The 26,369-nt window shown below is 46.8% G+C and overlaps 2 protein-coding genes across 5 annotated transcripts; one reads left to right on the forward strand and one right to left on the reverse strand.

Annotated features, from left to right (window-relative positions):
• The first annotated feature begins 269 nt into the window (after positions 1 to 269).
• Positions 270 to 5,340, forward strand: ALKBH2 (alkB homolog 2, alpha-ketoglutarate dependent dioxygenase). 2 transcript variants are annotated; one of them, XM_006098318.3, is made up of 4 exons: positions 270 to 349; positions 1,512 to 1,786; positions 3,194 to 3,392; positions 4,679 to 5,340. In XM_006098318.3, exons 2-4 carry the CDS (start codon positions 1,513 to 1,515, stop codon positions 4,983 to 4,985), a joined length of 780 nt encoding a protein of 259 aa, XP_006098380.1. In that variant the 5' UTR covers positions 270 to 349; position 1,512; the 3' UTR covers positions 4,986 to 5,340. The 2 variants fall into 2 exon arrangements, with proteins under 2 accessions (XP_006098380.1, XP_023617841.1); XM_023762073.1 differs by having other exon boundaries at positions 283 to 349; positions 1,203 to 1,786.
• A 57-nt stretch (positions 5,341 to 5,397) lies between these two features.
• On the reverse strand, positions 5,398 to 23,926 carry USP30 (ubiquitin specific peptidase 30). Of its 3 annotated transcripts, none has more exons than XM_006098320.3 (13): positions 23,806 to 23,926; positions 20,544 to 20,653; positions 19,226 to 19,408; positions 17,216 to 17,319; positions 16,863 to 16,961; positions 16,263 to 16,305; positions 14,439 to 14,533; positions 12,169 to 12,228; positions 11,586 to 11,672; positions 10,899 to 10,979; positions 10,584 to 10,803; positions 8,309 to 8,429; positions 5,398 to 7,795 (listed from the first exon to the last, which is right to left on the reverse strand). In XM_006098320.3, the coding sequence occupies exons 1-13, from the start codon at positions 23,886 to 23,888 to the stop codon at positions 7,534 to 7,536; spliced, it is 1,548 nt and encodes a 515-aa protein (XP_006098382.1). In that variant the 5' UTR covers positions 23,889 to 23,926; the 3' UTR covers positions 5,398 to 7,533. The 3 variants fall into 3 exon arrangements, with proteins under 3 accessions (XP_006098382.1, XP_023617819.1, XP_006098381.1); XM_023762051.1 differs by having other exon boundaries at positions 10,584 to 10,773; positions 16,263 to 16,308; XM_006098319.3 differs by having other exon boundaries at positions 16,263 to 16,308.
• Positions 23,927 to 26,369: the final 2,443 nt, after the last annotated feature.

Genomic DNA, 26,369 nt, shown 5'->3' on the forward strand with positions numbered 1-26,369 from the left:
TTCTTCTTGTTAACAGATGAGTTCCAGCGCTTAGAACAGGGAGCTTGCTGGGTAAGAAAGAGAGAACGCTCGTAATTTTAAATCATTTACCCACACAGCAACTCCCTGTGGGGATCCCAAATGAATCCCCAGGGAGAGGTGCACCGCGTAACAGCTCCCAAACCACAGGGTGATCCTCAAAGGTTACAGAGCAAATTCTAAACTCAAAACACGGTGGGACAGTACTTGCAACTCGCCCCGGAGGCCAGCAGGTGGCGCGCGGAGGCCGCCCACCGCCTTGCTCTGCAGCGCTGCCTGCACTTCCCAGCTTGCCGGTCGAAATCCACCCGGAAGTACTGCTGCGGTCCTGGTGAGTGTTTTCTCCTTCCCGCCCCCTTATCGACCGTGTTTGCGGGGTTCGCAAGCTGCGCAGATGCTGAGATTTTAAAGAGAACCCTGGGCACCCCCACCCCACGCAAGTGTTAGAGTTATTTTCTCATCAGAATTCCGGTACTTGCCTATGGGTCACGTTGAACTGTTTACATGTAGATTAAGAATCACATCCAGCTCTAGCCGGTGTGGCTCAGTGGGTAGAGCGTGGGCCTGCGGACTGAAGGGTCCCGGGTTCGGGTCAAGGGGACATGCCCGGGTGGGCGGCTGGATCCCCAGTGGGGGGCGTGCAGGAGGCAGCCAATCAATGATTCTCTCTTTACCTCCCTCTCCCTTCCTCTCTGAAATCAATAAAAGGGGAAAAAAGAATCATATCCACTTGAGGGTCACTATACTGCTTCCCTATTTGATTTTAATATGGTGTGGGCAGGGCAGGCGGCTAGGGTGAAAGGGAGATAGACACACTGCTTTTCTGATGACTTTACGGTAGGCAAGCCCCTTACTTTCTCCTAGTGTTACTTTCCCCATCTGTAAATTTGCCTGTACAGTGTGAATTGCCGCGGGGGGGGGGGGTAGATGGGGGCTGTGTCTATAAAAATACAGGTGCTTGCCCAGACGACCTGGCTCAGTGGTTGAGCATCAACCTAAGAACCAGGAGGTCACGGTTCCATTCCAGGTCAGGGCACATGTAGAGGTTCCAGGATTGATCCTCAGTGGGAGGCGTGCAGGAGGCAGCCGATCAATGATTCTCTCTCATCATTGATGTTTCTACCGCTCTCTCCCTCTCCCTTCCTCTCTGAAATCAATAAAAGTATATTTTAAAAAACGTCCAGGTGCTTGCGGGAGGAGTGCAGGCATTTGGGTCTTTGCAAGCCAGCCAGCTGATTCCAGCATAGCCAGGTGCGGGAGACTCTAGGTTGGACCAGATCATCCCAAGGGACCAACCATCCCAGCTGTAACCCTCTACTTCCTTCCTGGCACGTGGTGTTAAACTTTAAAATGAAAACTTGAAAACAGCGAGGAGGAATGCTGCTGTGGATCACTCGGCCATAGAGCACATTTTTGCATCCGGGACAGAGCCTGGGCCGTGTCTCTCTCTCTGCCCCACCACTGACTCCCAGGTCTTTGCTCTGTGGACACAGGATGGACAGATTCCTGGTGAAGAGGGCTCTAGGGGGCCTTGTGGGAAAGAGGGAGCAGGAGCAGACAGGAGCCGGCCCAGCTGAGTTGGGAGAAGAGGAAAGCACCAGGAAGAGGCCCAGGAGAGAAACGCCGGGGAATGGTGCCGACGTGGCCGGCCTCAGCTGGCGACGCATTCGATCCGAGGACCTGGACTGCGATTACACAGTCCTGTTTGGCAAAGCCGAAGCGGACGAGATTTTCCGAGAGTTGGAGCAAGAAGTAGAATATTTTACAGGTAAGCAGAGGGCTGCAGGGTGTGTGCTGAAGGCTTGTTCGATAAAACTAGTCTATGTTTAGAGAAATCGGAACTCAGGAGCCATTAATTACCGATGAGTTTGTTAATTGATTCAACACATATTCTCCGGGCCCCTGTGGGCCAAGATCCTTGCTAGGTGCTTGGGATAAAAACTTAAAACAAAAAAAACCAGGATTGCCTGCCCACCTGGGGCTGACAGACAACTAGAATGAATCTCCATTGGGAGAATCATCTGGGAAAGTTGAAAAAAGAAAAAGATGCTGAGTTCTGACCGAGATCAGTTGAATCGGAGTAGCTGGGGGCGCAGCCTGAGCATCAGTGTTTTCAGAAAGCTGCCAGGTGAATCCAACGTGCAGCCAGGGCTGGATATCACTGGCCCAGGAGAGACAGCACATGGCCCGGTAATTCTGCAGTGCTCTCAGCATCACCAGAGGACTCTGTGGCTTTTAACTCCGGTGGCTGGGCCCCACCCCACAGTCCAGTGTCTGAATTCTCAGGTCACGTAGAGGCTGCTGGGGTACCACGCAGTGAGAACCACCAAGGTGGCAGAGCACTGGGAAGCTTAGGAAAGCCCATAGGGGACCCCAGCCTACAGACTAAGCTGTACTGGCCCCACCTTTCAGGGGGTCCTATACCCTTGGTCTCCACAGTGGGCAAAATCACCCCTGTCAGTGTGTATCACCCCTAACTTTATCTCACTCACTTCTCAGCCTCTTTATTCTGTTCCTACTGTAGTTAAGGCGATTAAGTTATGGTGTTTTTAAAGAAATTGGAGCAGGACCATGTTTCTCTAAGTGTAGGACAAGAATCGCTGTTCTTTTTTTTAAAAAAAAATATTTTTATTGATTTCAGAGAGGAAGGGAGAGAGAGAGATTAGAAACATAAATGATGAGAGAGAATCATTAATCGGCTGCCTCCTGCATGCCCCCTACTGGGGATTGGGCCCACAATCTGGGCATGTGCCCTTGACCGGAATCGAACCCGGGACCCTTCAGTCTGCAAGCCGACGCTCTATCCACTGAGCTAAACCAGCCAGGGCAAGAATCACTGTTCTTAAATGAAAATTTGGGGCAAGCCACAATGACTTTTGAGGAGGGGTCCTTGGTCAGGTTATTAAGTTATTCCTGCCCTGGCTGGGTTGCGGAGTAGTTAGAGCATTGTCCCGATATGTCAAGGTTTTAGGTTCAACCCCGGGTCAGGCCACATACAAGAATCAACCAATGCATCCATAAATAAGTGGAACAACAAATCCATGTTTCTCTCTCTCTCTCCCTTCCTCTCTCTAAAATCAATAATTTTTTTTAAAAAGTTACCCTGCATACTCAGGTAGTGAGTGTGTAGGCACCCACCTGCCCAGGTTTCTGAGCTGCCATGCTTCATCTGCAGGTGCGCTGGCCAAGGTGCAGGTGTTTGGGAAGTGGCACAATGTGCCAAGGAAGCAGGCGACGTACGGCGACACTGGGCTGACCTATACGTTTTCAGGCCTCACTCTGTCTCCAAAACCCTGGATCCCTGTTCTGGAGCGAGTCCGGGATCGTGTTTCTTTGGTGACTGGGCAGACCTTCAACTTTGTGCTCGTTAACAGGTGACGCCCTACTTGTTTTTTACTTTCATTTTAGGCCACTGCACTGATTTTATCCATCTCTGCCTCTTCAAAAGGGAGAGTTTAGGATTCCTCCATATTTGATTCCTTTGCACAACGGGTAACTCCTTCGTGCACAGGGCTGTAGTTGGTGGTGGAGTGGCATGAACAGTCGGTCTTCCTGGAACTCATGCCGCAGGGGAAGGGAGAGGTGATTCACAGATGAACAGCTGAACGAGATAATTTCAGACACTGATAAGTGTCTTGCTGATTTGACCAAGAATGGCCGGCAGGAAGGGGTCTGGGTTCAGGGCAGGGTTTCTCAACAAGATGCTTTGGGCCAGATAATTGTGTGGTGCGGACTGTCCTGTATATTGTAGGGAGTTGAGAGCAGCATCCCCGGCCTCCACCCACTAGATGTCAGTAGCAACCCTCCCGTCATTGCAACCAAAATGCCCCCAGACATTGCCCAGTCCCAGGGTGGGGCAGAATCCTCCAGGTTGAGAACTCTGGGTTTAGGGGATGGCGGTGAGAGGACGGCTCACAGAGGCGCTGACTTTTGCACTGATAACTAAATGGAGAGAGAGCAGGAGCCACACAGCCACTGGGGGGAAGGGCAGAGGTATCTTGGTGTCAATGGAGTGAAAAATCCCATTGATATTTCCAGAAAGCAGTGAATGAGGGAAAGAGGTCTGGGGTGAGCTCAGAGGTGGGCAAGGGCCAGACTGTGAAAGGAATAAGGATTTTATCTAGGTGTAGCGAGAGACTTTGTTATTAATCCTCACCTGAGGACATTTTTTCCATTGATTTTGAGAGTGTAGAATGGAGGGAAGGGGAAAGAAGAGAGGGAGACATTGATGTGAGAGAGACACTTCAATTGGTTGCCTCCTGCACGTGCCTGACCGGACTGGGGAATTGAACCTGTAACCCAGGTATGTGCCCTTGACCGGGAATCGAACCTGCAACCCTTCCGTGCGAGGGCTGACTCTAAACACTGGCCGGGGCAGGGAGAGACCTTTTCATGAGAAAGGTTTACATATGTGAACTGGGAGAACTAGAAAACATGTTTTGGCTTCTATTGGTGGTTGACTTTTAAAGCATGTGACCAACGAGGACTGGGTAACACAGTGGAAAGGCTCTAGGCGTGGCTCACCTGCAGGACCAGGTAAGGCCTCGCAGAAACTGGCATGCCGGGAGCGGCTTTTCACGGGGAGAACATGAGGATGCTCCGTGTTGGCGTGTTTCAGGAGCGAGCTGTGCTGTGAGCTGTGCCTGCTTCCTCACTGCAGGTATAAAGACGGCTGCGACCACATTGGGGAACACCGAGATGACGAAAGAGAACTGGCTCCTGGGAGCCCCATCGCCTCCGTCTCCTTTGGGGCCTGCAGAGACTTCTTCTTCCGGCACAGAGATGCTCGAGGGAGGAGCCCCTCCCGGAGGCTGGAGGTGGTCAGGCTGCCGCTGGCCCACGGGAGTTTACTGATGATGAACCACCCGACCAACTCCCACTGGTATCACAGCCTCCCCGTCCGCAAGAAGATTCTGGCTCCGCGCGTCAATCTGACCTTTCGTAGAATTCTGCCTACTAGAAAGTAAAAATATTTTCCAGTTAGTACTTCTGTTTTCTATTTCCTCTCTACTTGAGGATGGAGCTGACATTGCCTTTACCAACAGGGAAAGAAAAGGCTTAACATTACATAACAATTCAGAAAGAGGTGTTTATATCACATCAGTACATGATGAAATAGCCCTGGCTCAGTCAGTGGGAGCGTAGTTCCATACACTGAAAGGTCCCAGGTTCGATTCCTGGCCAGAGCACATGCCTAGATTGCAGTTTCGATCTCTGGCTCCAGCTGGGTGCATGGTCAGGGCAAGTGGAGAAGACAACCGATCAATGTTTCTCTCACATTGATGTTGCTCTCATTCCCTTTCCCCTCTCTCTAAAAACCAATGAAAATGTCCTCAGGTGAGGATTTAAAAAAATAAATTATGAAAGAATACCAGTTGATTTTTTCCTGAAAATGATTTTTATTGCTATAATACACAGCAGATACAAAAGGTACCTTTAGCAAGTACATAAATCAGCAGTTATTATGGCATAAACTACTACTTTAACTTAGGTTTTTGCAAAAAGAAGCTGTTTTGTAAATAACTTAAAACTAGAAATAAGATTATTTGGCCACTACGTAATGCCTGATAATTTACAAAATGAGGAAGTCAGCTTTAAGTCGAGTTAAGAGACTCTGCACAGTATCATTTTACAACCTTGGCTCCCACCCAGGCCTCTGACCAACAATCTGCTTACAACGTGTTCAAAGGATCAGCCCTTCCGTGCCCGGCATCTCTCTTTAACGGCAGGTTTCAAAGAGGAGCAGTGGCAGAGCAGCAGTTACTCAAAGCTACAGGTTTGCAGTGCAGTTTAAGGTCACACGACTGGGTATCTGTTCCACCAGCCTCGGGTAACACAGGTAGGTACGCTCGTTTCAACATCAAAGCCAGGGTCTGCCACGGAATCAGGAGGGAGCAGCAGTGAATGGATGGACCCAACGCTTCCAGCTGCTCCCCTCACCCCGCCGGCCATGACCTGGAGAACCTTCACAGTATGTTCTATCCGTGATGAGAGTCTGCGTCCTCAGGATGCGAGCTGGGCCTGGCGGGAGCGTGGCCTCTTGAGCTTTTAGCTGACACCGAGGCATCGTCTAGAAGTGTCCGCCTGCTCGCCCCCACCAGAGGAAGTGCAGGTCCTAGACTTACCTCAGGTGGCCTTGTGGGTGGGTCTGATTCCAAATCTTCTCTCTGAAGAGTCCATACGAATTTGGTATCCTTTTTCTTTTTTTTTTAATACAAAAAAAAATCTAGCTAAAACACAGACGCTCCCGTGTCATCAAAATGCCTTCGGCCCTGGTCTGTGTTCGTGAGGCTTACCTGAAGAGGGAAGAGAATGCTCACCGCAGTCTCTCTGAATTAGGCTGCTGGGAACAAATACATTTAGAATATGGACCTATAACAGAATGACAATACTAGGTGTCAGCTGAGTTCTATGTTTAAAAAATAACTTGGACATCTTTTTGTGGAAAAGCCTGGCCTTGGATGGTCACTGAACCTAACCCTTCACTTTATGATGCGGAAACAGGTCCATGGAGACTGCAGCCCGGGGTCAGTGCCTTTCCTTCCGGATCAGGCTCTCAGATCCAGGCAGGGCTGTCTTCTTACGCAGCCCCGGCCCCACCTGTAAGTCTTACGAGCTCCACACGAGCAATAAATAAATGGATGAGAATAACCGTCCAGCTGGGTCTCTATGTGAGAAAGGTTCTTCTACAGAGCAGAGGGGTCGCAGGTGAGCCGATGCCGCTCAGTTCTGGCTGTTCAGGTGGGTGTATAACCCACCCAGTCCCATACTGAAGGTAAAAGCAACAAGTGAGCCGGTCACTAGCACCGACGCGGTCGTGAACGGGTTCCCCGAGGGGCAGATTTGGCAGATGAGCTTTCACTGGATAGAAAGGGTCGGAAGGCTAGAAAAAGACGTACAAAAAGGAAAGGCAGGTGTTCTGTAGGCATCCGTCACCTGTCCTTCAGCCAGCCACTGAGAAACCTGGAAGAGAGCTTTTCAGAAAGTGTTGCTGCGGCTCTTAGAGCAAGTGCGTTTTCCAGAATGGACATGCTACAAAAGCAACCGGAAGTGAAAGGCACTTTTTCTTCTAAATTGTTGCCTTCAATAATTTCACTAACTCTTGTCAACAATTTTCAGATGGGCCTGCTTATTAAAAATAAAAGATCTGTGCTGAGACATCAGAGGACGTGACAAAGTTAACGCCCGTCTGCGAACACCTAGCATATCAGGATATAAAAACGATGTCTCCCGGAGTCTGATTTCTTTTAATCACCTGTATCAGGTGAGCAAAAAGGTGCTCTAGACATACGAGTGCTCTGCTAACACGACGAGGACACCTTGCGGTGCGCCCTAGCGAGCGGCTCCGGGCGGTTTGGTTTGTGTTGGGGCCACCTGCTCCCCGGGGGAACTGCTCTCAGAACACACCAGGAGGCGGGGACTCTCGCGGGGCTGCCTGCACACCCGCGGCCTGGCTTCGTCTTTCTCCTGACGGCGTGGACAGTGCCATCAGGTCTCGCTCTGGGGCCGGCTCAGTCACTCTTCAGACTTGTACTCCCGGCTCTGGTGCATCTTGGAAAGAACGCGCTCGTAGAACAGCAGGTAGGCGCTGGAGGACAGGACCTCCTGCAGGCTGGCCTTGCGGACGGTGTCGTCGGAAATCCACAGCCACTGGTTGCTGGTTGAGAGGGGGTTCTTGGCCGAAGGTGGGGACCGTCGGTAAGTCACGAAGTGTCCGGAGTGCATGTCTCCATGGTGGACGACAACCGCCATCAGCCGGAAGAGGTACGTGGAGGAGCTGAACGGTAGGAACAAATGCCAGTGGTTTACAAAAGCAAAAAGTAAAACAATCCTAGATATTCAACGACAGGGGGCTGATACAACGGTACATCCATACAAGTGAATGCTACATAACCATTAAAATACAGACCTATATTTACTGGTACGATGCCCATTCTATGAGTGTATAAGTGCACGCACACACATTACAGAGTGGAAGACATTAAGGATTTAACTGGTGATCTAGGTGGTATCCCAAGATATTAAAAATTTTCTGCTTTATACTTTTTCTACATACATTCATACATGTATGCACACAGACACATAACATATATTTAAATTTTATAATTCTTATATTTATAGTGACTTCCATTTTGGACAGAAATAAACAGGAATGCATAGTAATGAAGTTCCACCTATAAATGAAAGACAGCCATCTCCACACTCATTCACTTCGTGAAGAGCTAATTTTAGAAACCCAGAGAAACAGCAGCCTCCACGGAATGAAGGCTGCCTCTGTAGAACGGCTCACCTGTAGTCCGGAACCACCGGGAGGGGGAAGGGCATTGGGGCTGGCAGGGTGGGCAACAAAGATGGGGAGCAGGCACCATTCATAAAAATTTGGGTTTTGGGGCCCCCTGGCTGATTCAGAACTGCAAGAGAAAAAGGCCCGAGGCAGTTAAAATTAGCAACGGGTGTGGGTAAGCAAAACATGGTTTTGATTACTGATTACGCTGAAATGTAACTACCCAATAATGCTACAAAGAAAATATAAATACTTCTTTTTGTTACTGTAAAGTTTCCTGCCTTTTTGTCCCTGTTTTAATCACCAACAGGAAAAGCACATGGAGCTCCGGGTCCACTGGTTCACTTTGGTGGTTTTGTAAATCGCTGTCTGCTTAAGGGCCCGGGTCAGAATTCAGCAGTAGCTACGTTACTGGCATTTTGACCTAAACCTGCAGTTTCTCAACCTGGACATGATCGACATTTGGGATGGATAATTCTTTGTTGTGGGGCTGCCCTGTGCATTGCAGGATATCTAACATCATCTCTGGCCTCTACCTACTACATTCCTGTGACACCCCTCTCGGCCAGAAATGTCACCAGCCACGGCCCAATGTCCCCTGGGAGGCAAAATTCCTAGTTTCGAACCACTGACCTAAACCTTCTCTCTCCTTTCATTGTCAGCTTCTAAGGAATACCAACATGTAAGAGTGTTCACACATGCTCATGGGAGTAGGTACAATCATTAAGGAGATATTTACATCTCGTTTCCTCTCAAGTGTCACATGGGAGGGGCTTTAGTACAAGGAGTTCACTGTTGGCCTCTTTAACCATGGCCACCACGGGGTGACAGTGAGCAGACCTGCACTCCCACCCGGGAAGACGGTCGGGACTTGAGTGGGAGCATGAGGTGGTGGTTCAGGCTTGGAGCGCTTAACATCGGTGGGCTTCCTCATCTCTAACTCTAAAGCTCTCTACAGATGATATCAGATGCCTTTATAACACTGCCCAACACTGCCTTCTAGTGCCCGTTCCCCGCTGTTGGCCTGGGGACCAATCATTTCAACTCTTGACGCCTTGAATTTCTCCTCGGTGAGACTGAGGGTGATAATAGTGACCTGCTTCACTGGGACCCCATTCAACGAGGGACCTCAAGTGAGGCCAGTAATGGAATTAGATAATAAATAAGTCATTCAGTAGAGGAGAAGCATCAACCCCCGTGAGATGTTCAGTGATCTCTACCCAGGACATTTCTTCCCCACACTTTCTGTATAATTGAGATGACTGTGCTCAGGGGGGAAATAGAAATTCACTGGGCCTGGTTGGTGTGGTTCAGTTGGTTGGGCATCGTCCCCTGCACGGAAAGACCACAGGTTCCACTCTCAGTCAGGGCACATGTCCAGGCTGCGGGCTTGATCCCCAGTGGGGGGCCAGTAGGGACCGGGTAGGGGGTAACCGATCAATGTTTCTCACATCAGTGTTTCTTTCCCTCTCTAAAAAAATAAATAATCAATAAAAACATTAAAAAGAAAAAAAGAAAGAAAAATTAAAAAGAAGAAGAGCCTGGCTGGCATGGCTCAGTGGTTGAGTGTTGACCTATGAACCAGAAGGTCACAGTTCAATTCCCAGTCGGGGCACATGCCCAGGTTAGGGGCTCAATCAACAGTGAGGCAGCCAATCAATGATTCCCTCTCGTCATTGATGTTTCTATCATTCTCTCCCTCTCTCTTCCTCTTTGAAATCAATAAAAATATATTTAAGAAAATTTTTTTTAAAAATTCACTGGAATGATATGTGAACCAATTATTGCTTAGTCAAAAGACCAGACAGAAATCTTAAGCTTTTCTTCCTATATTTTTTCAAATGTGACAGTTTTTAAAACTATACATCTCGCCCTGCTTTGGCTTAATGGATAGAGCATGGGCCTGTGGACTGCAGGGGCCCAGGTTTGATTCTGGTCAAGGGCACAAGCCCGGGTTACGGTCTCGATCCCCAGGGTGGGTCATGCAGGAGGCAGCCGATCAATGATTCTTTTTCATCATTGATGTTTCTATCTCTCTCTCCCTCTCCCTTCCTCTCTATAAATCAATAAAAACAAACAAACAAAACTATACATCTCATTACTATATCATTTTAACCTCTTTTAAGAAATCTTACCCCTTCGGCCCCAATCCTGCTGTTTTCAAGAATTTCAGCAACCATTGGACAAGCCTTCAAGGCAGAAAAGCCCCAGAAGCTAGTGATACCAAACTCCTCTTCTCTGTGCTGCAGGCTCCCGCTGCCTTAGCTCCTCGGGCACGTACCTGATTTGGGGGCTGCCGGCCCGTCCTGCAGGTCCAGCGCAGGCCTTGCCTTCTCCTTCAGTTTAGGACTGTGTTGACCAGGTTTATGTCCAAGAAGGCGGTACTTGTAGATGTCCATCATCAGGAACTCGTTGAACTGCACATGCTCGTGCCGCTTCAGGGGCGTGCCGTGGCTGGACCAGCTCAGCCGCTGCAGGTGGATGCACAGACACTGAGGGAGCTGCAGGTGGGAGAAACCGGAAGTGCTGAGTGTCGGGAGTGGGCCCCCAAGAGGCCTCGAAAGCAGAGCCGACAAGGCGCGTGGTGTGGGCTCACCTTCCCTAGTTTTAACTGCTTAACGAAAGTGGTCCTCTGGTGTTCCACCTTCTCCCCATTCAACGTCCCTTTGGCTTCAATCTGGAATAAAAGAAACAACATCCATCTGCTGAAATTCTTGAAAGGACATCTCTGGAGAGCTGCCCATCAGGTTGGTGTTTATACCTGCACTCAACTGGCACTTGACTACTACCTGCTGAACTGAACTCAGCTGCCCAATTGTTTGTGGGTTTTCCGTGTTTTATTTCTTAAGTACCAGCGACAGTGGAGGCAGGAGAAATAAAAGAAGCTCTGACACTGACATTTAATCTATTCTGTTGTGTCTTTAAAACTTCTGTTCCACACACTCCCTCTTAATTCAGTTGCTGAGGGAGTTAGGCAGGTAGCATAGGTAAGGCGGGTGTGAGACAAGTGGGAATGGAGGGGATTGTAGCGAATCGGAGAGGGCATGTCCAATCTCAAAGCATGGCATCCAATTTCTTCTTTAAATATTTGGTGGATAAAACAGAACTCATCAGGGAAAGAGATTTGCTCCATGGGCTGCCAGGTGCCCAACCTTAGGTGGAAAGGGCAGTGGCTGAAAGGATCCTCGGCGAATAGTCAGAAGAGCTCAGGCCAATGGTGTGAGAGGCGCTCTACCGGGCACACAGGCTGCGGGGGAGATGGCATTCGGGGCTGAGGGCCTACCTTTGTGCAGTTGTCACACACAACATCCCGCACGGATTCTGATGAGATGAAGTGGTGGAGGCAGTGGTCCAGGGTCAGGGGATGACCCTACAGCACGAGAAGAAAACGCTTTATCACAATTCAAAGGGGAGCTACTGACACGGTGAGCAGATGGCACCACGAATCCCAGAGCTTTCTTTTTGCTCATGGAGGCAAAAAAGCTTCACAGACACAACTGGCTGCCTTCTGAACAAACCTGGAGCTCAAGCACCCTAGACTGGCTACTGCGACGGAGTCAGGGTATGAGGACATAACGCTGCAGACAATTATGGACTCCCACACTCTTTTTAGATATTTTTGAATATGAGATTATTATGTGTGTGCATGTATATTAAAAAGCCAAAATTTCTGCAGCAAGAGACAAACCGCCCACCTCTTCTCCCCCCAAATCGGGCCATGGTACTACACATTACAACTAAATGGGTTCAACCAACCACAGGTCTGAGTAACACGTGGCACCTGAGCTACACAAAATGCCTCAAAGCCCTTTCAGACTCCAATGGCTCCGAAACAGACCCCAAATGAACCATAGGTCAGTACATACCCAGGTGGCAGCTGGAATACTTAGTGAAAGGCTATCGAAGGTATCGAATCGAACAGGACTCTGAAACAAATATTGCAGAAAATCCAGACAGGACTCAAGTTCAATTCAAAACTTTATAGATGGGAAAATACATGCTTATTAAAGTTTAATATTTAGAGGTTCAACAATAACATAGTGAAACATAATATACTTACCTAGAAGCACACTCTACTGAAAACAACCTTGTAAACATGAAATACAATAATACTAATCAGCTTGGAAAATCTAAGATGACATGGCTGACCCAGAAATTTTGGGATTTTATCCTAAGGAAATAACCATGGACACAACTACAAAGATGCTCAGCTCAGCATTATCTATAACAGCAAAATGTGAATCGTTGGAATTTCTACAGAATGATTAAAAAATTCAATCATGTCCATGGAGTGGAGTGGAATACTTTATTAAAAATAGAGTAGTATAAGAATGTGTGATTATGTGGAAAGATGTGTGTTTTATTATTAATTGCTAAAATAGGGTAAGAGTTCCTGCATTTGGTGATGGCAGAGTAGCTTGATTAGACGAACTCTCCTTGAGATAACAATTGTAGAATCTGGACCCAAACAAAACAAAACTATGTGAATGACTGGAGAGCTACCAAAAGCAGGCAGAAATTGAAGAGAAGTCATGTCTTGGAAAAATAGGAGCTCCATGGGTGAGATTTGCATTGTGTGGCTTTTTGTCTGAAGGTCTCCCTAAAACAATGTACAAATTTGGTGAAAAACATAGATGCATAGATTCAAGATATTCAGCAAACTCTAAACAAATACAAAGAAAACTATGTTTATGTACTGAATGGGCAAACTACTGAAACCCCCAAAATAAAGAGGAAATCTTATAAGCAGCCAGAGAAAAAGTGACACTTTCTATACAAAGGGATGAAATGACTGATGCTGACTTTGCATTAGAAAAAATGCACATCAGAAGACAACAATGCCTATAAAGGGATGAATTTTAAATAAACCAAATGAAACCAAAAACAACAGCAACCCCAGATTCTATACCCAGCAAAACTATTCTTTTTTTTATTTAAAAAAAAAAAAAAGGGCAAAATGAAAAACATTTTCAGACAAATTAAATCTAAGTGAAATTGCTGCCAATAGACCTGCAAGAAATGTTGAAGGAATCCTTTTAGGCTGAATGGGAAAACCATCAAACGCACTTGGGTCTACAGAAAGGGCCGAAGAAAACTGAAAACAGCAAATGTACAACTGTTTTCTTTTTATTTTCTTTTAAACATATTTAACTGTCTAAAGCAAAAAGTATGACAGTATTATGGGATCTGTGATGGAAACATATGACAAAAATAACACACAAAGGATGCAGGACTAGAACTATATTTTTATAAATTTCCTGTATTTTACATGGGATATAATATTAACTCTAAATGGTTAAAATTGCATGATTTCATCATTAACCCTCCCCCCCCCCAAACTTAAAAAGTACAGCTAAAAGCCAACAGAGAAATTACAACAAAATACTAAAAAATATTCTAAGGAATCTACAATAAAACTTCTGGAATCAGTAAATGAGTTTTTGCAAGATCGCAAGATAGAGGGTCAATATACAAACAATTGTATTTCCATATACTAGAAAAAGATTTTAAAATCCCACTTACAATAGTATCAAAATACAAATAAAATGCAAAGAAAAGAGATGAATGGGAAAGTTCTAGATTAAAAGATATTTAAGACATATGAATTGTAAGTTATGGATCATTTTTTTAATCCTCACCCATTATTGATTTTAGAGAGAGAGAGGAAGGCAGAGGGCAGGGGAGAGAGAAAGAGAAATGGGGAGTAACTGCTAATAGGTCCAGGTTTTTGGGGGGTAGTTGATAATGAAAATATCCAAAAATTATTTGAGGTGATAGTTGTACAATTCTCTATTTCTGTATTATGTTGAAAAATTTCCAAGTAAAAATATATTTTAAAACCTCAAAAACAAAAAACAAAACAACAGTCCTAGAATCTGCTGTGTCCACCATCAGTATAGACCCAAACTCAGGACTTGAATTCTTGCAACCCACAGTGGGTCTGTGGCTCTTGGTGCAGAAGATGCCACCTGAAGATCAGTGAACATGTTAGTACTGACCACAGGGGGGCAGTCTGTCCACTAAGGACCAAGGCAATCACAAACGGCATATACCAGTTAGTCCACACTCTCTGACCCTTCATGAATCTTAAAAGAAAACATCGCGAGAAAATATAAAGCACTGGTGGTGTATTTACCTGGTGTTCACAGTGTTTGCAGACCATGTTACTAGTAAGTCTCCCATGAAAAGGATGCTGAGATTTCCAGTGATTGGATGTGGGATGAGGTGCCCCTGCAACACAAAACATCTTTGGATCTGCCACCTCCAGCTCCCTGGTACCAACCTCAAAATTCACCCTCCTTTTTATTTATTTTTATTTATTATTATTATTAATATATTTAATTGATTTCAGAGAGGAAGGGAGAGGGAGAGATAGAAACATCAATGATGAGAGAGAATCACTGATCGGCTGCCTCCCGCACGCCCCCTACTGGGGATCGAGCCTGCAACCTGGGCATGTGCCCTGACCAGGAATCAAACCATGACATCCTGGTTCATAGATCAATGCTCAACCACTGAGCCACGCCGGCAGGGCTACCCTTTTTAGTATGTAGTAGCAACGCTCTGTTTAGAAAGAAATACCCCTGAAAATTAAATTAAAAATAGCTTTTCTTATTGATATACATAAAAAAGACAAGCCATTTCCTTCACAGGAGAACTTATACAGGTCCTTAAGTGTGGTTTCTGTATAATGGGTACAGCCACATTTTAGAAAGGAATTTGTGGTTAGTGACGTCTTTTCATAAACATATGCTTCAAATGTTTGAGATGTCAACAGGATACCATAAGTGAACATTCCACGAAGCAAGATAACCTTCTGAAATACCATCAGAAGAAGCAGATTCTGAAAGACACTCTTTAAAAATAGAATGGGGGCTAGTGGAATAAACACAGTGTCATGTGCTCGTTAGACACACAGGCCCTAGAGTCTGGCTGCCCTGGGCTTATTAGCTATGTCATATCATCTCTACAAGCCTCAGTTTGCTGGCAATGGGGATAATTACTGTCCCATTATCACCAATATCAGGGGCGTGCCGTGGCTGGACCAGCTCAGCCGCTGCAGGTGGGTGCACAGACACTGAGGGAGCCAGTACTGGTACACAGTACGGGCTCCAAAGATAATCGTGTGGGTTTTTAAAAAATATATATTTCTATTGATTTCAGAGAGGAAGGGAGAGGGAGATAGAAACATCAATGATGAGAGAGAATCATTGATCAGCTGCCTCCACATGCCCCCTACTGGGGATCAAGCCCACAACCCAGGCATGATCCCAAAGGTAATCATTCTTATTGCTACTAATGCACAAAATAATTGATGTCTCTTTTTTTATATGTATATAAGTTTAAGTCTTAAGAAAACAACAATTTCCTTCTAAGGAGCACTGTGATCATTTGTAGTAAGCTGGCCAAAGTGGAAATGCTGAGAACATGAGTTTCAGCTTACTAAGTTCCTCACAGGGTCACTTCAGGAAGGTAAAAAGAGCCCAGCTGGTGTGGCTTGGTGGTTGAGCGTCAACCTGCGAACCAGGAGGTCACAGTTTGATTCCCTGTTGGGGTACAAGCCAGGACTGCAGGCTCGATCCTCAGTAGGGGGGCGTGCAGGAGGCAGCTGATCAATGATTCTCTCTCACCATTGATGTGTCTATCTCTCTCACCTTCTCCCTTCCTCTCTGAAGTCAATAAAAATATATTTTTTAAAAAATGTAAAAATAAAACCCTCCCTGGTAGTTGAAATAAGTCCGTTTGGAGGAAACTGAGCAGGCTAAGATGGGAAGGAATAATTCAAGACGTTCACAGAGGGAACCATTTAAAGCTGTCTCCAAAACACAGATTCCTTTGGGAGTACACACAGTTCAAGATGGATTAGGTGGCACCAGAAAAAAAAATGTAAATGAGCAAATGATTGTCATATCTAGAAAGTACCCCTCTCATGTGCTGCAGTTCAATGGGCAATGACTACCTCTTGTGCGGCAGGTTATCTGTGTGGGAGTGACTTCCGGCTGCTGCTGTAAGGGAAAGAGAAGCAGACTGAAGACCCCACTGCAACCCTTCTGTCACCCTCAGCCCACTCCCAAATCTCACAAGTTTCTGTGCTGACTGCACCACGAAAGCAACTTTCACACAGGTTTCTAAAAGCAGCCTTGATCAGCCTCTCTGGTTGGTTACTGTGCCTGTTCCTTCATCCAATGCACTCAAAACACATTTCCTCTCTCTGGAATTACCCCCCTTTACCAGTTAACTTTTATAACGTTTCAGGGAAATGAAGATTCACTTAGCATTCCCAGGGCTCTGCGTTCCCCTGTATATAAAGGGGGGTGAGGAACGCATTTTTCCCTTTTTCAAGCAGCACAAATTGCAGCCATGAATCATTCTGAAGTCTTCCAAGTCACTACCTGCAAAGCATGCAGTTTCAGACCCTCTGCCCGCCCCGCCCCCACTGCCGATTGTGACTGAATCTGACTTGTGAGTTTAAACTTGTACGAAGATAATACTCATAGTCCCTGCACCTATTAAACATGCACGAACCACATTAAACGCTTTGGAAATATTCGTGGTTTACCTCCAGGGAATGCACGTCAAACAAATGTGTGACCCGGGGCTGGCGGTCCCGCTCATCTTCCAGTGACGAGGTAATGACGTGGAATAACTCGTGAGCATCCTGCCAAAGGGCACAGCGTCCTTCAGAGAGGCCCGAGGAGGCCAGGGCAGCACCAGGAACACCCCCGTGTGGGCCCCTGGGCAGCCCCCTCCAGCCAATGTGGGCGGGATTTGCTTCCCACCTTCTCAGGGCCCGGCTCCTTCAATGGAAACAGTTCCGTCCTGGACATTTTCCCAGTGAAGACCCTCCCCAGCCGGAGAGCTCACTAGTGGGAAGGAGTCTCTAAATAAACCTGTTTTGAATGCTGTGTTCACCTGCTCTTCAAAGGAAGAGATCTGCCATCTGTACATCCTTAAGACGTCCAACAGGCAGCTTGCATCCAAGACCTCATCATCAGTAACTTCTTGGCAGGATAGAGCTGGAAACAAAAATGGTAACATACTTATTAAATTCATCAGTGAAAGACAAATATGATTTCACTTATATGTAGATTCTAAAACACAAAGGAATAAACTCAGAGAGAACAAACTGATAGTTGCCAGGTGGAAGGGGGGTTGGGAGGTTGGATGAAAAATATAAAAGGATTAAAAGTACAAATTGGCAGTTACAAATAGTCACAGGGATGTAAAGTACAGCATAGGAAATATAGTCAATAATATTATAATAACTATGTGTAGCATCTGGGTTACTAGACTTACCAGGGTAAGTTACAGAAACGTCTGACCACTATGCTGTACACCTGAAATTAATATATTGTCTTTTTGTTGTTATTAATCCTCACCCAAGGATATTTTTCCATTGATTTTTAGGGAGAGTGGAAGAGGGAGGGAAAGACAGAGAGAAACATCAATGTGAGAGAAACACACTGGTTGCCTCCTGCATGCGCCCTGACCAGGGCCTGGGCCGGGGAGGAGCCTGCAACCACAGTACATGCCCTTGACCAGAATCGAACCTGGGACCCTATGGTCTGCTGGCCGACCCTCTATCCACTGAGCCAAACTGGCTAGGGCATATCATATTCTGTATCCTGCTCTTTTAAACTTAATATTATAGCTTATATCCTCTCCCAAATTAGGAAAAACAAGACTTCATAAAGATGATTTGAATGGCTATGTACTACTCATAGATTGCTTAATCATTCTACCGAGGGACACGCATACTCTCTCCTTTTCCCCCCTTATAACTAGGTGTTGGAGATCTTTGTGCATACACCAGCAACTCCCAAATTGCGTTCTGTTGAATGTCTTCAGGATGTTAACAGATGTCAATGTGGTGGGTAGGAGGAGGGACAGTTCTGCAGTCAAATGTGGTTTAAAAATGAAGTTAGAGCCCAGCCTGCATGGCTCCGTGGTTGAGCATTGACCTATAAACCGGGAAGTCATGGTTCGATTCCCTGTCAGGACCATGATGCCTGGGTTGTGGACTCGATCCTCAGTGTGGGGTGTGCAAGGAGCAGCCCATCAATGATTCTCTCTCATCATTGATGTTTCTATCTCTCTCTTCCTTTCCCTTCCTCTCTGAAATCAACAAAAATATATATCTTTTTAAAAAAATGAAGTTAGATAAGTGACTTCTTAAAATCCCATGTATATCGCGACTCTCCGGGCTCAGGGCCAGGGTCCAGCCATTCCCACACCCTCCCAACCCCACTCAGGCTGGTGTAAATCACAGCCCACATTTCTAACTGTTTCCTTGAGCCAGGCTTCCAGACAAGGCCTTGCTAAGGCCAATGGTGCAGAACATTCAGCAAGCCATGACTGTGCAGCTCCAAACCGTTCCCTGAAAGTTCCCCTCCCTCCCAACAGTGTGTAGGAACATGTCATCCAACAGCTGGTCACGACCATGGATTTGTTCCAATCCTTGCTGACAGGCAAAAAAAACCACAAAAAAACAAACAACCCAGGGCACCTCGCTGTTATTTTATGTCAGTTAGGATGCATGTTTGAGTGTCTGTTAGATACACTTTTTATCTATCGAAATACAATTTGTATTATTTTTCTTCCTTCCTAGGCTAACATACTTAAAAAAAAAACACAAACCTTTAATGTTTTCGAAACCAGAGTATTCGATAATCAAAATGGTTATGTCACTGGGTTTTCTTCTTCCCTAGAAATCTATTACTCAACTGACAATTTTTAGAATAGCTGGTGATATATTTGCTTTTGCTTTTAAAGTAGCTGTTTGTACCTACTGGGCTCTTCGTGGTTTTCCCCGTAATGACCTGGACGATCTTTTCCTGCACTGAGGCTATTAACCCTTTGTCTACCATCGGAGCTGCGGCTTTGACAATGCACACAGTCCCCCTTCAGTGCCCAGCCAGATACCTTTCAGGAGGTGCAACAGTGTCAAGGATAAATACTGGTGTGGGGGGCGCTCCTTCTGATCCCCGGTGTACTGCGTGGTGAATTCTTCCAGCCACCGGATGAAGGCGGGGCAGGCAGACAGGCCTTGCAGCAGGGAGTTCATGAAGCAGGTGTTCCCCAAGTTCACAAGGCCAGGCACAAGCCCTAGAAGTGGGGCGGGGAAGAGAAGAGCACATCACCTTGGACCCACTCTCTTGCTCTCTCCCATTCGCGACCGAGTTTCTGCACCGTGGCCTTGGATTTGAAATCTGAACGTGAGAAAGTTCTCATCCACAGAGATCCGCAGCCAGGCATTCTGTCCAGGCTGAGCCCTAACCCTAGCACTGCTCCTTCAGGAGACGGCAGCGACAGATGGACAGGTCCCCGTCCGTCTGTGTTACTTTTGAAACCCACCACAGCGTCCGGTACAGTTCGGTTAACACTGAATGTACAAAACCCCATAGTAACATCTCTCTTTCCCTCCCTCATCCTCTCTCTCCTTTGATAAAAAAGCAATGCTTCTCAGCACAGAAGAAAACAATTGTTCTGTTGTTGTTCCAGGGACAATGACTGTGTTCTTCTAATCAGTGGGAAAGACACTACAGCAATTCCGATCAGTCTTTCTGCAAAGAGACCAACAAAATCTGGCACATTTCCCTCTGTTGCTGACATTTTTTAAAAAAACACAAACTTTTTATTATGAAAGTTCTCAAACATGCCCAAGAGAAGAGAGGATACATAATGAATTCTAATAACCATTCTCAGATTTAACAAAGATCAACATTTTGCTACACCTATTTGCCCCTCTCGAAGCTGACTTTTTTAATCAACAGAAGTAGAGCAACATTTACACAAGGGCACATTTTTACAAATAAGGAAATAGATGTTTGTGTTAATGAAGAAACTTGAAGCATTTAGTAGTGACTAGCAGCTAGTCAGTGAAACCCCAAATGCGTCATATAATTAGTCAGTTCTAATACTAAAAAACATAATTGCCATATTAATGAGAACACTAGCAATGCCGCCACTTTTACTGCAGGGTATAAAATGTGGAGCATGTAAATACTATTTTGATCTCAGCTACTGGTGATACTAGGGACTGTCTCAACTACCAACATTTTTCTAATATCACAACTGGTATGATGCAAAAAAAAAAAAATTAACTTCTGCTTAAAAGAAAGTACTGTTCAAAAACTGGAGATACAAGAGAACCAAAAATGCCCTCCCCTCTTTGTACTGTTTTGGGGTAATAAGGGTTTGGGTCAAGCCTATAGACCACGGTGCCAAGTGTAAGTCTTACCTTTTCTACGCTTCTTTCTTTCTGTGATGGGACCCCAAATAACATATATTCCTGCTGCAAGAGCAGCGGCGAGTCCACCTATCACACCCCAGTTCTTCATGACTTTATACCTAAGAGAGAAAATCAGTTTACTGTCTTCCCTCATCACAAACACATTCTGTGTGTATACAGATATATGAAGAAATAACATTCCGTCAAAATAATCCACTGGCTCCTGGCCGGTGTGGCTCAGGGGTTGAGCATCAACCTAAGAACCAGGAGGTCATGGTTGGATTCTCAGTCAGGGCACATGCCCGGGCTGCAGGCTCCATCTCCAGTAGGGGGCGTGCAGGAGGCAGCCGATCTATGATTCTCTCTCATCATTGACGTTTCTATCTCTTTCTCTCCTTCTCCCTCTCCCTTCCTCTCTGAAATCAATAATAATAATAAAAAAAATAATAACCCACTGGCCCACCAAATACTTAATTTTCAAATTAAAGTAACATATAGCAGAGGATTATGTCTTGAAAACCAGCACATTTAGACATGAGGATTTAGGACCTAAGTCAGAGCACAACCTGCCAAAAGCCCCATCTCACTGAGAGGAGAAGCCAGGGGTTTCCTCCTCGGCCCTCACTCCCCCGCACGCTGCCCGTCACACCACCTCTCCGGGCCTTGGCACTGCTGCTCCCTCTCCCTAAGCTCTCCCCCCAGACCCTGCGTGGCTCACTCCTTCACTTCCCCTCCACGTCTAACGATGAGACGCTGCGCTCCTGGTCCCTTTTACCCAGTTTGACTTTTTCTTTTCACCTTCTAATAGAAAATTCACTTATGCACTGTTTATGGTCTGTCTCTCTGAAATGGAATGCAAAGTCCCTGAGGGCAGGGCCCTTTGTTTAGTCACTAACACATCCCGAGTGCCTAGATCATCCTTGGCATGTAGAAGGTTCTCGATGATAGCCACTGAATGGTTGTGTATTGGAGAAAACATAGAAACGGAGTGTCATTTAGAGTACTAATGGAGAGGGGGCACACAACAGTAAATAAGATCTGTTACGTATTTATTAAAGATTCTTAATTTTAGGTTTGTCTTGGACACTGAAGTAATTCTTTTACTGCACATGCAGAAATTTCACCAGCAATTTAAGACTGTTTTTATACAAAGTTATGCATTTCCACAGAATAAAGCAAACCGTATATGTATATACATATATGGGCAATATACATTGTGTGTGTGTGTGTGTGTATATATATATATGTATATATGTATGTATATATATATTAGATATGTGTGTATGTATATACATGTGTATAATATATCCTTATTTCAATATCTGAATCATGTAAATATTGTTTTGACCTCAGCTACTGGTGATACTAGGAATTCTATCTTACAACTACCTACATTTTCCTATTGTTATAACTGATACGACACAAAACTGATCACTGAATTTCAAAATAAATATTTGTCTTCCCACGCAGAGTCCGTGGTGCAGAGAACTAGGTTAAGAAAGTGGAGTCACATTAATCTGGTCCGCCCCTGGCTCTGCTACTCCCTTCGGCATCATTTCACCTTCTAAGCTTCCCCTTCCTAATCTGTCAGATGGGGACCCTCATGAGCCCTACCTCACAGGCTTCTGGTGAGGGAAAAACAGGCGCGAATGCACAGGGTACACAGTAAGGGTAAATGTCACCTGCTAGGAGAATGATTATAACCTTAGTTTATTTACAAAAGTCATTCTTAAAGTTTCTTAAGGCACCGCTGTGCTGACTTTTACACAACAGGAGTATTCACAAAGGGCCTGGGAAGATGAAAAAGGACCGGCACTGAAATGGTAAAGCACAAACACCTAGGCTGCCAAACCCCCTTTTCAAACACTAACAGTTCCGAGTGCCTACTCTACGTCGGGCACCGTGACCGTCTCAGCTCATCCCCAAAACAATCCCACGGAGCTGGGTTCCAGGAGCACCTCCTTCTTTATAGATGAGGAAACTCAGAGCTGTAGCCAACTTGGTCAAAGAGGGTGAGACCGTGTGGATCTGAACTTGGGCCTGACAGGCTGCCAATCCTGTGCTTGACACCACAGAGCTCCTGAGGGACACTGAAGGGCGCCGCAGGTGGAAGGGTGGGACAGAGACCTTGTCCATGTCCTTGGCAGGGAGCACAGGGAGGCAGGGAGGGCAGTGAGGGCAGGGAGGGCAGGGACAAACCAACTTGGGAAATGCCTCTGCTCTGCAAAATGACAGCAGCACGAGGAGAGTATGGGCCCTGGGAGTGAAAAGCTCCGGCATCTCCCTCCAGGTCAGCTGCAGGGCCATAGGCAAGGCCGACTCAAGACATGTTTCCATCTACGGAGGGTGGGAGGGAGGGGGGGGCCGATGGCTCCCAGCCTGCGATTGTAAGTTCTTTAGAGCTGCTCCCGTTCCAGAGGCAGGAAGCTGACCTGAACAACAGGTCTCGGTCATTCAGGGACAGGACTGGGGGTGCAGGGCTCGGCTCTGACGCCTGGAACCCGTGGAGGGTGGCTAAGAGGAGGGAAACAGGGGGTCTGACAATGGGGGACAATACGGGGGGGGAGCTGGCAGGAATGGAGGACCGTAGCAGGACTGGGAGCTTTAACAGGTAAAGGCGTCCTGGCTGGTTTAGGGACCCCCTTGCAAGACAATGAGTTACTCATAAGATTGGGGACCCAGACCGAATAGGCGATCCCGGGCATAAGTGGGACAGGGACTGACGGGAATGGGGGAGGGGGCAGGGGTCGCGCTAGCCGGGCCCCCCGCATTTTGCAGGATTGGAACCATGCAGGGCTGGAGCGCTTGACAAGACTGGGGACCCCTGGCGGGCCAGGGCCTGACATGGCTGGGAACCCATAAGGATTGGGGGGATCCTGAAAGGATTAGGGGGAACTGGAAGGCCTGAGAGGCACCGAGAGGCCGAGGGGCACTTGAGAGAATAGAAGCCTTGCCAAGCCCGCGGTTTCTAAAGGTTCTGGGGACAGTGACAGGCCTGGAGGAGGCGCCGGCATGCTGGGGTGGGGCACTGATAAACCTGGGGGCGCTAGGAGGACTGCGGGGTGCAGACAGAATTGGCGTTGCCGAGGCCCCGGAGGCCCGCCGCCCCTCCCGCCTCGGGGCCTGGGCCTGCAACCCCGCAGGACGCAGAAGCCTCTAGAAGGCTTGCTCCGGCCTGGGGACCCCGACCAGGACGTGAAAAGGCCGCCGCAGGCCCGAGCTGGGGACTCTGGACCCGGCCGCTCCGGCCGCCCCGCCCCCCAAAGCTCACCTGACGGCCGCCCCGGTCCGCAGGAAGCGCTGGAGGGCCCTGTCGGCCGCGCTCATCGCCTCCTGGGCCCGGGAGCTCAGCATCGCGGCCGCGCGGAAGGCACGCCGCTCCCGCCGCCCCCGCCGCCTCGCCGGCCCCGCCACTCCCGGCGCTGACGGACAGAGGTCTCCCAGGGCTCCTGAGGCGGCGGAACCCGCGGTTAAAGTCCCAGCTCTTCAGGGGAAGGGATACCGAAGGACCGGCTCCCGAGAGGACCGGAAACAGCCGCCCCCGGAGAGGAAAAGTCGACGGACCACATCCTGTTTTTATTTTTTTTCCCTCCTGGTAGCAATGGGCCCTGGCGTCGGTTACTAAGGAAACCCTGCGGCCCGAGAACGCTTTGTTTTCAGGTTTTGCCAGGGCTCCGTTCATGAACGCAGATGCCCCTCTTCCAGGAGGGAGCCTGTGTCATTTTAATCTTTTTTGGGGTGAAGAGGGCGGCCCCTCCCGAAAGCGGAATCAGGCCTCGGACTGCAGGTCGTTATTGTGGTCAGAGTTAAGGTCGCGGAGGAAGGGCCTGGAATGATCGATCACGTGGCCCATCTCTGATGGCAGCAATGGAGAAACCGAGGCCTTTAATAACAGCCACCAGACTTGCTTTTTACTTAGTTGCATTGCTGAGCATGTCACATGCATTATTCACTCACATGCCGTCTTCACACCAACCTTAACGTGAGCTGCGTTTTACATCCCAGGAAACCTGAGAACTTTAGAGAAGTGATGTCTTTTGACACAGCTTGTAATTGGTGGAAATGAGATCGCCCGTCAAGAATACCGCTGTTCAATAGAAATATAATGCAGGCCACGTTTTAAATTTTCTAGTAGCTACATGAAGTAAAAAAACAACAACAGATGAAATGAACAATTCTTTTACTTGACCCAGTATGTCCAAAATATTGCCAATTCTACGTAAAAATTATTAGAGATATTTTACATTTTTTTTGTGTGTTAAGTACATTTCAATTTGGACCAGCCGCTCGATAGCCACACGTGGCCAGTGACTACCATATTGGACAGCACACCTTGCAACGCATTGGAGCCAGAGAGAATTTTCCCCTCTATTAATCACTTTCCCCACCTCCAAAGCAAACAACTGCAACTGTTTTAGTAAAGAAATCAATGCAGTGATTCTCTAAGTTTTTGGTCTGATTACCCCTTGGTATGCTTATAAATTATTAGAGCTTTTGTTTATGTGGGTTATATCTATATTTATAGTATTAGAAATTAAAATTAAGAAATAACTATTGTTCTTTTTTTTTTAAGTGAAGTACAATATATAATAAAATTCACCTAGTTTTAGTGTATAGTTCTATGAAGTTTTGGCAAATGCAGTCATGTAACTATTACCACAATCACCATATAGAATCACCACCACCACCCCAAATTACCCCCTGTCCCATTGTAGTCAACTCCTCCAGGGACTCAGTTTTCCTGAGTCCCTGGAAAACACTTATCAAGACTGAGAAAACAATTTAAGCCCAAGAGTATCAAAGCACATATTCCATTAGACATCAGAGCCATGACCTCATCACATTTTATATAGCTTCTGGAAAATTCCAGGGCACAACCATGAGTGAATGAGATTGGGAAAGGCAAATAATATCTGTTATTATGAAAATAGTTTTTACTTCAATAACCACCTGCAGGGGTCCCAAGGAGGGGTTCTGCAAATATACTTGCAGAACCTCTACTTTAAATGGTTTTTTAAAAATTGATTTTTAGAGAGAGAGGAAGGGAGAGGAATAGAGCTATGGAAACATTGATGAGAGAGAACTGTCATCCATCGGCTGCCTCCTGTATGCCCCCTACTAGGGATTAAGCCCGCCACCCAAGCGTGTGTGCCCTGACCAGGAATCAAACTGTTGACCTCTTGTTTCCTGGGTTGACGCTTAGCCACTGAGTCACACCTCCAGGTGAGAACCCCTCCTTTAACTTCTTGAGTGAATACCATGACATCCCATCCACAGATCTACTTAGAACTCTACATGGTAGACAAGTTTCAATAACATAGAGTATCCACAGCCAATCAACTCCCAAGTATTTTTGAGCACTTTGCATACCTTATCTGGATTGAATTCTCGCAACAGCCACATGCGTAATAACAGTAATAACATCACATTCATGAAGTTAGTATCTCCTCCAGCCTGGCCCTCCCTGCTCCTCTAACCAGTAGGGGTATGGCTATCCTTGACTAACAGATGTTCTTATTACTCATTATGGCAATAATGCCGCAGCCAGGAACCAGCAGGGCCTGCTCTAACACCTATCCGGCAGATCAAGGGTTTGCAGCACCGAGAGCGAGCACACCGTCACTATTTAGAGTCTTAGAGCTCTTCCAGCTGCTGGTATTATTCTGCAGGCAAATGGTTTATTCAGGACCCTCAGCTCCTGAGGATTAACAACCAAAAGCAGCATTTTCCCAGCTGCCCTCATGTGTACTAAGTCGGACCTCTCCCTTTCACACCATGGAGTAGGGCCCTTGTAACGCAATTTTGTATCTATGTTTAGAGACTCATCATCTCCTT

This window comes from Myotis lucifugus, unplaced genomic scaffold (assembly GCF_000147115.1).
Source record: "Myotis lucifugus unplaced genomic scaffold, Myoluc2.0 scaffold_229, whole genome shotgun sequence".
NCBI lineage: Eukaryota > Metazoa > Chordata > Mammalia > Chiroptera > Vespertilionidae > Myotis > Myotis lucifugus.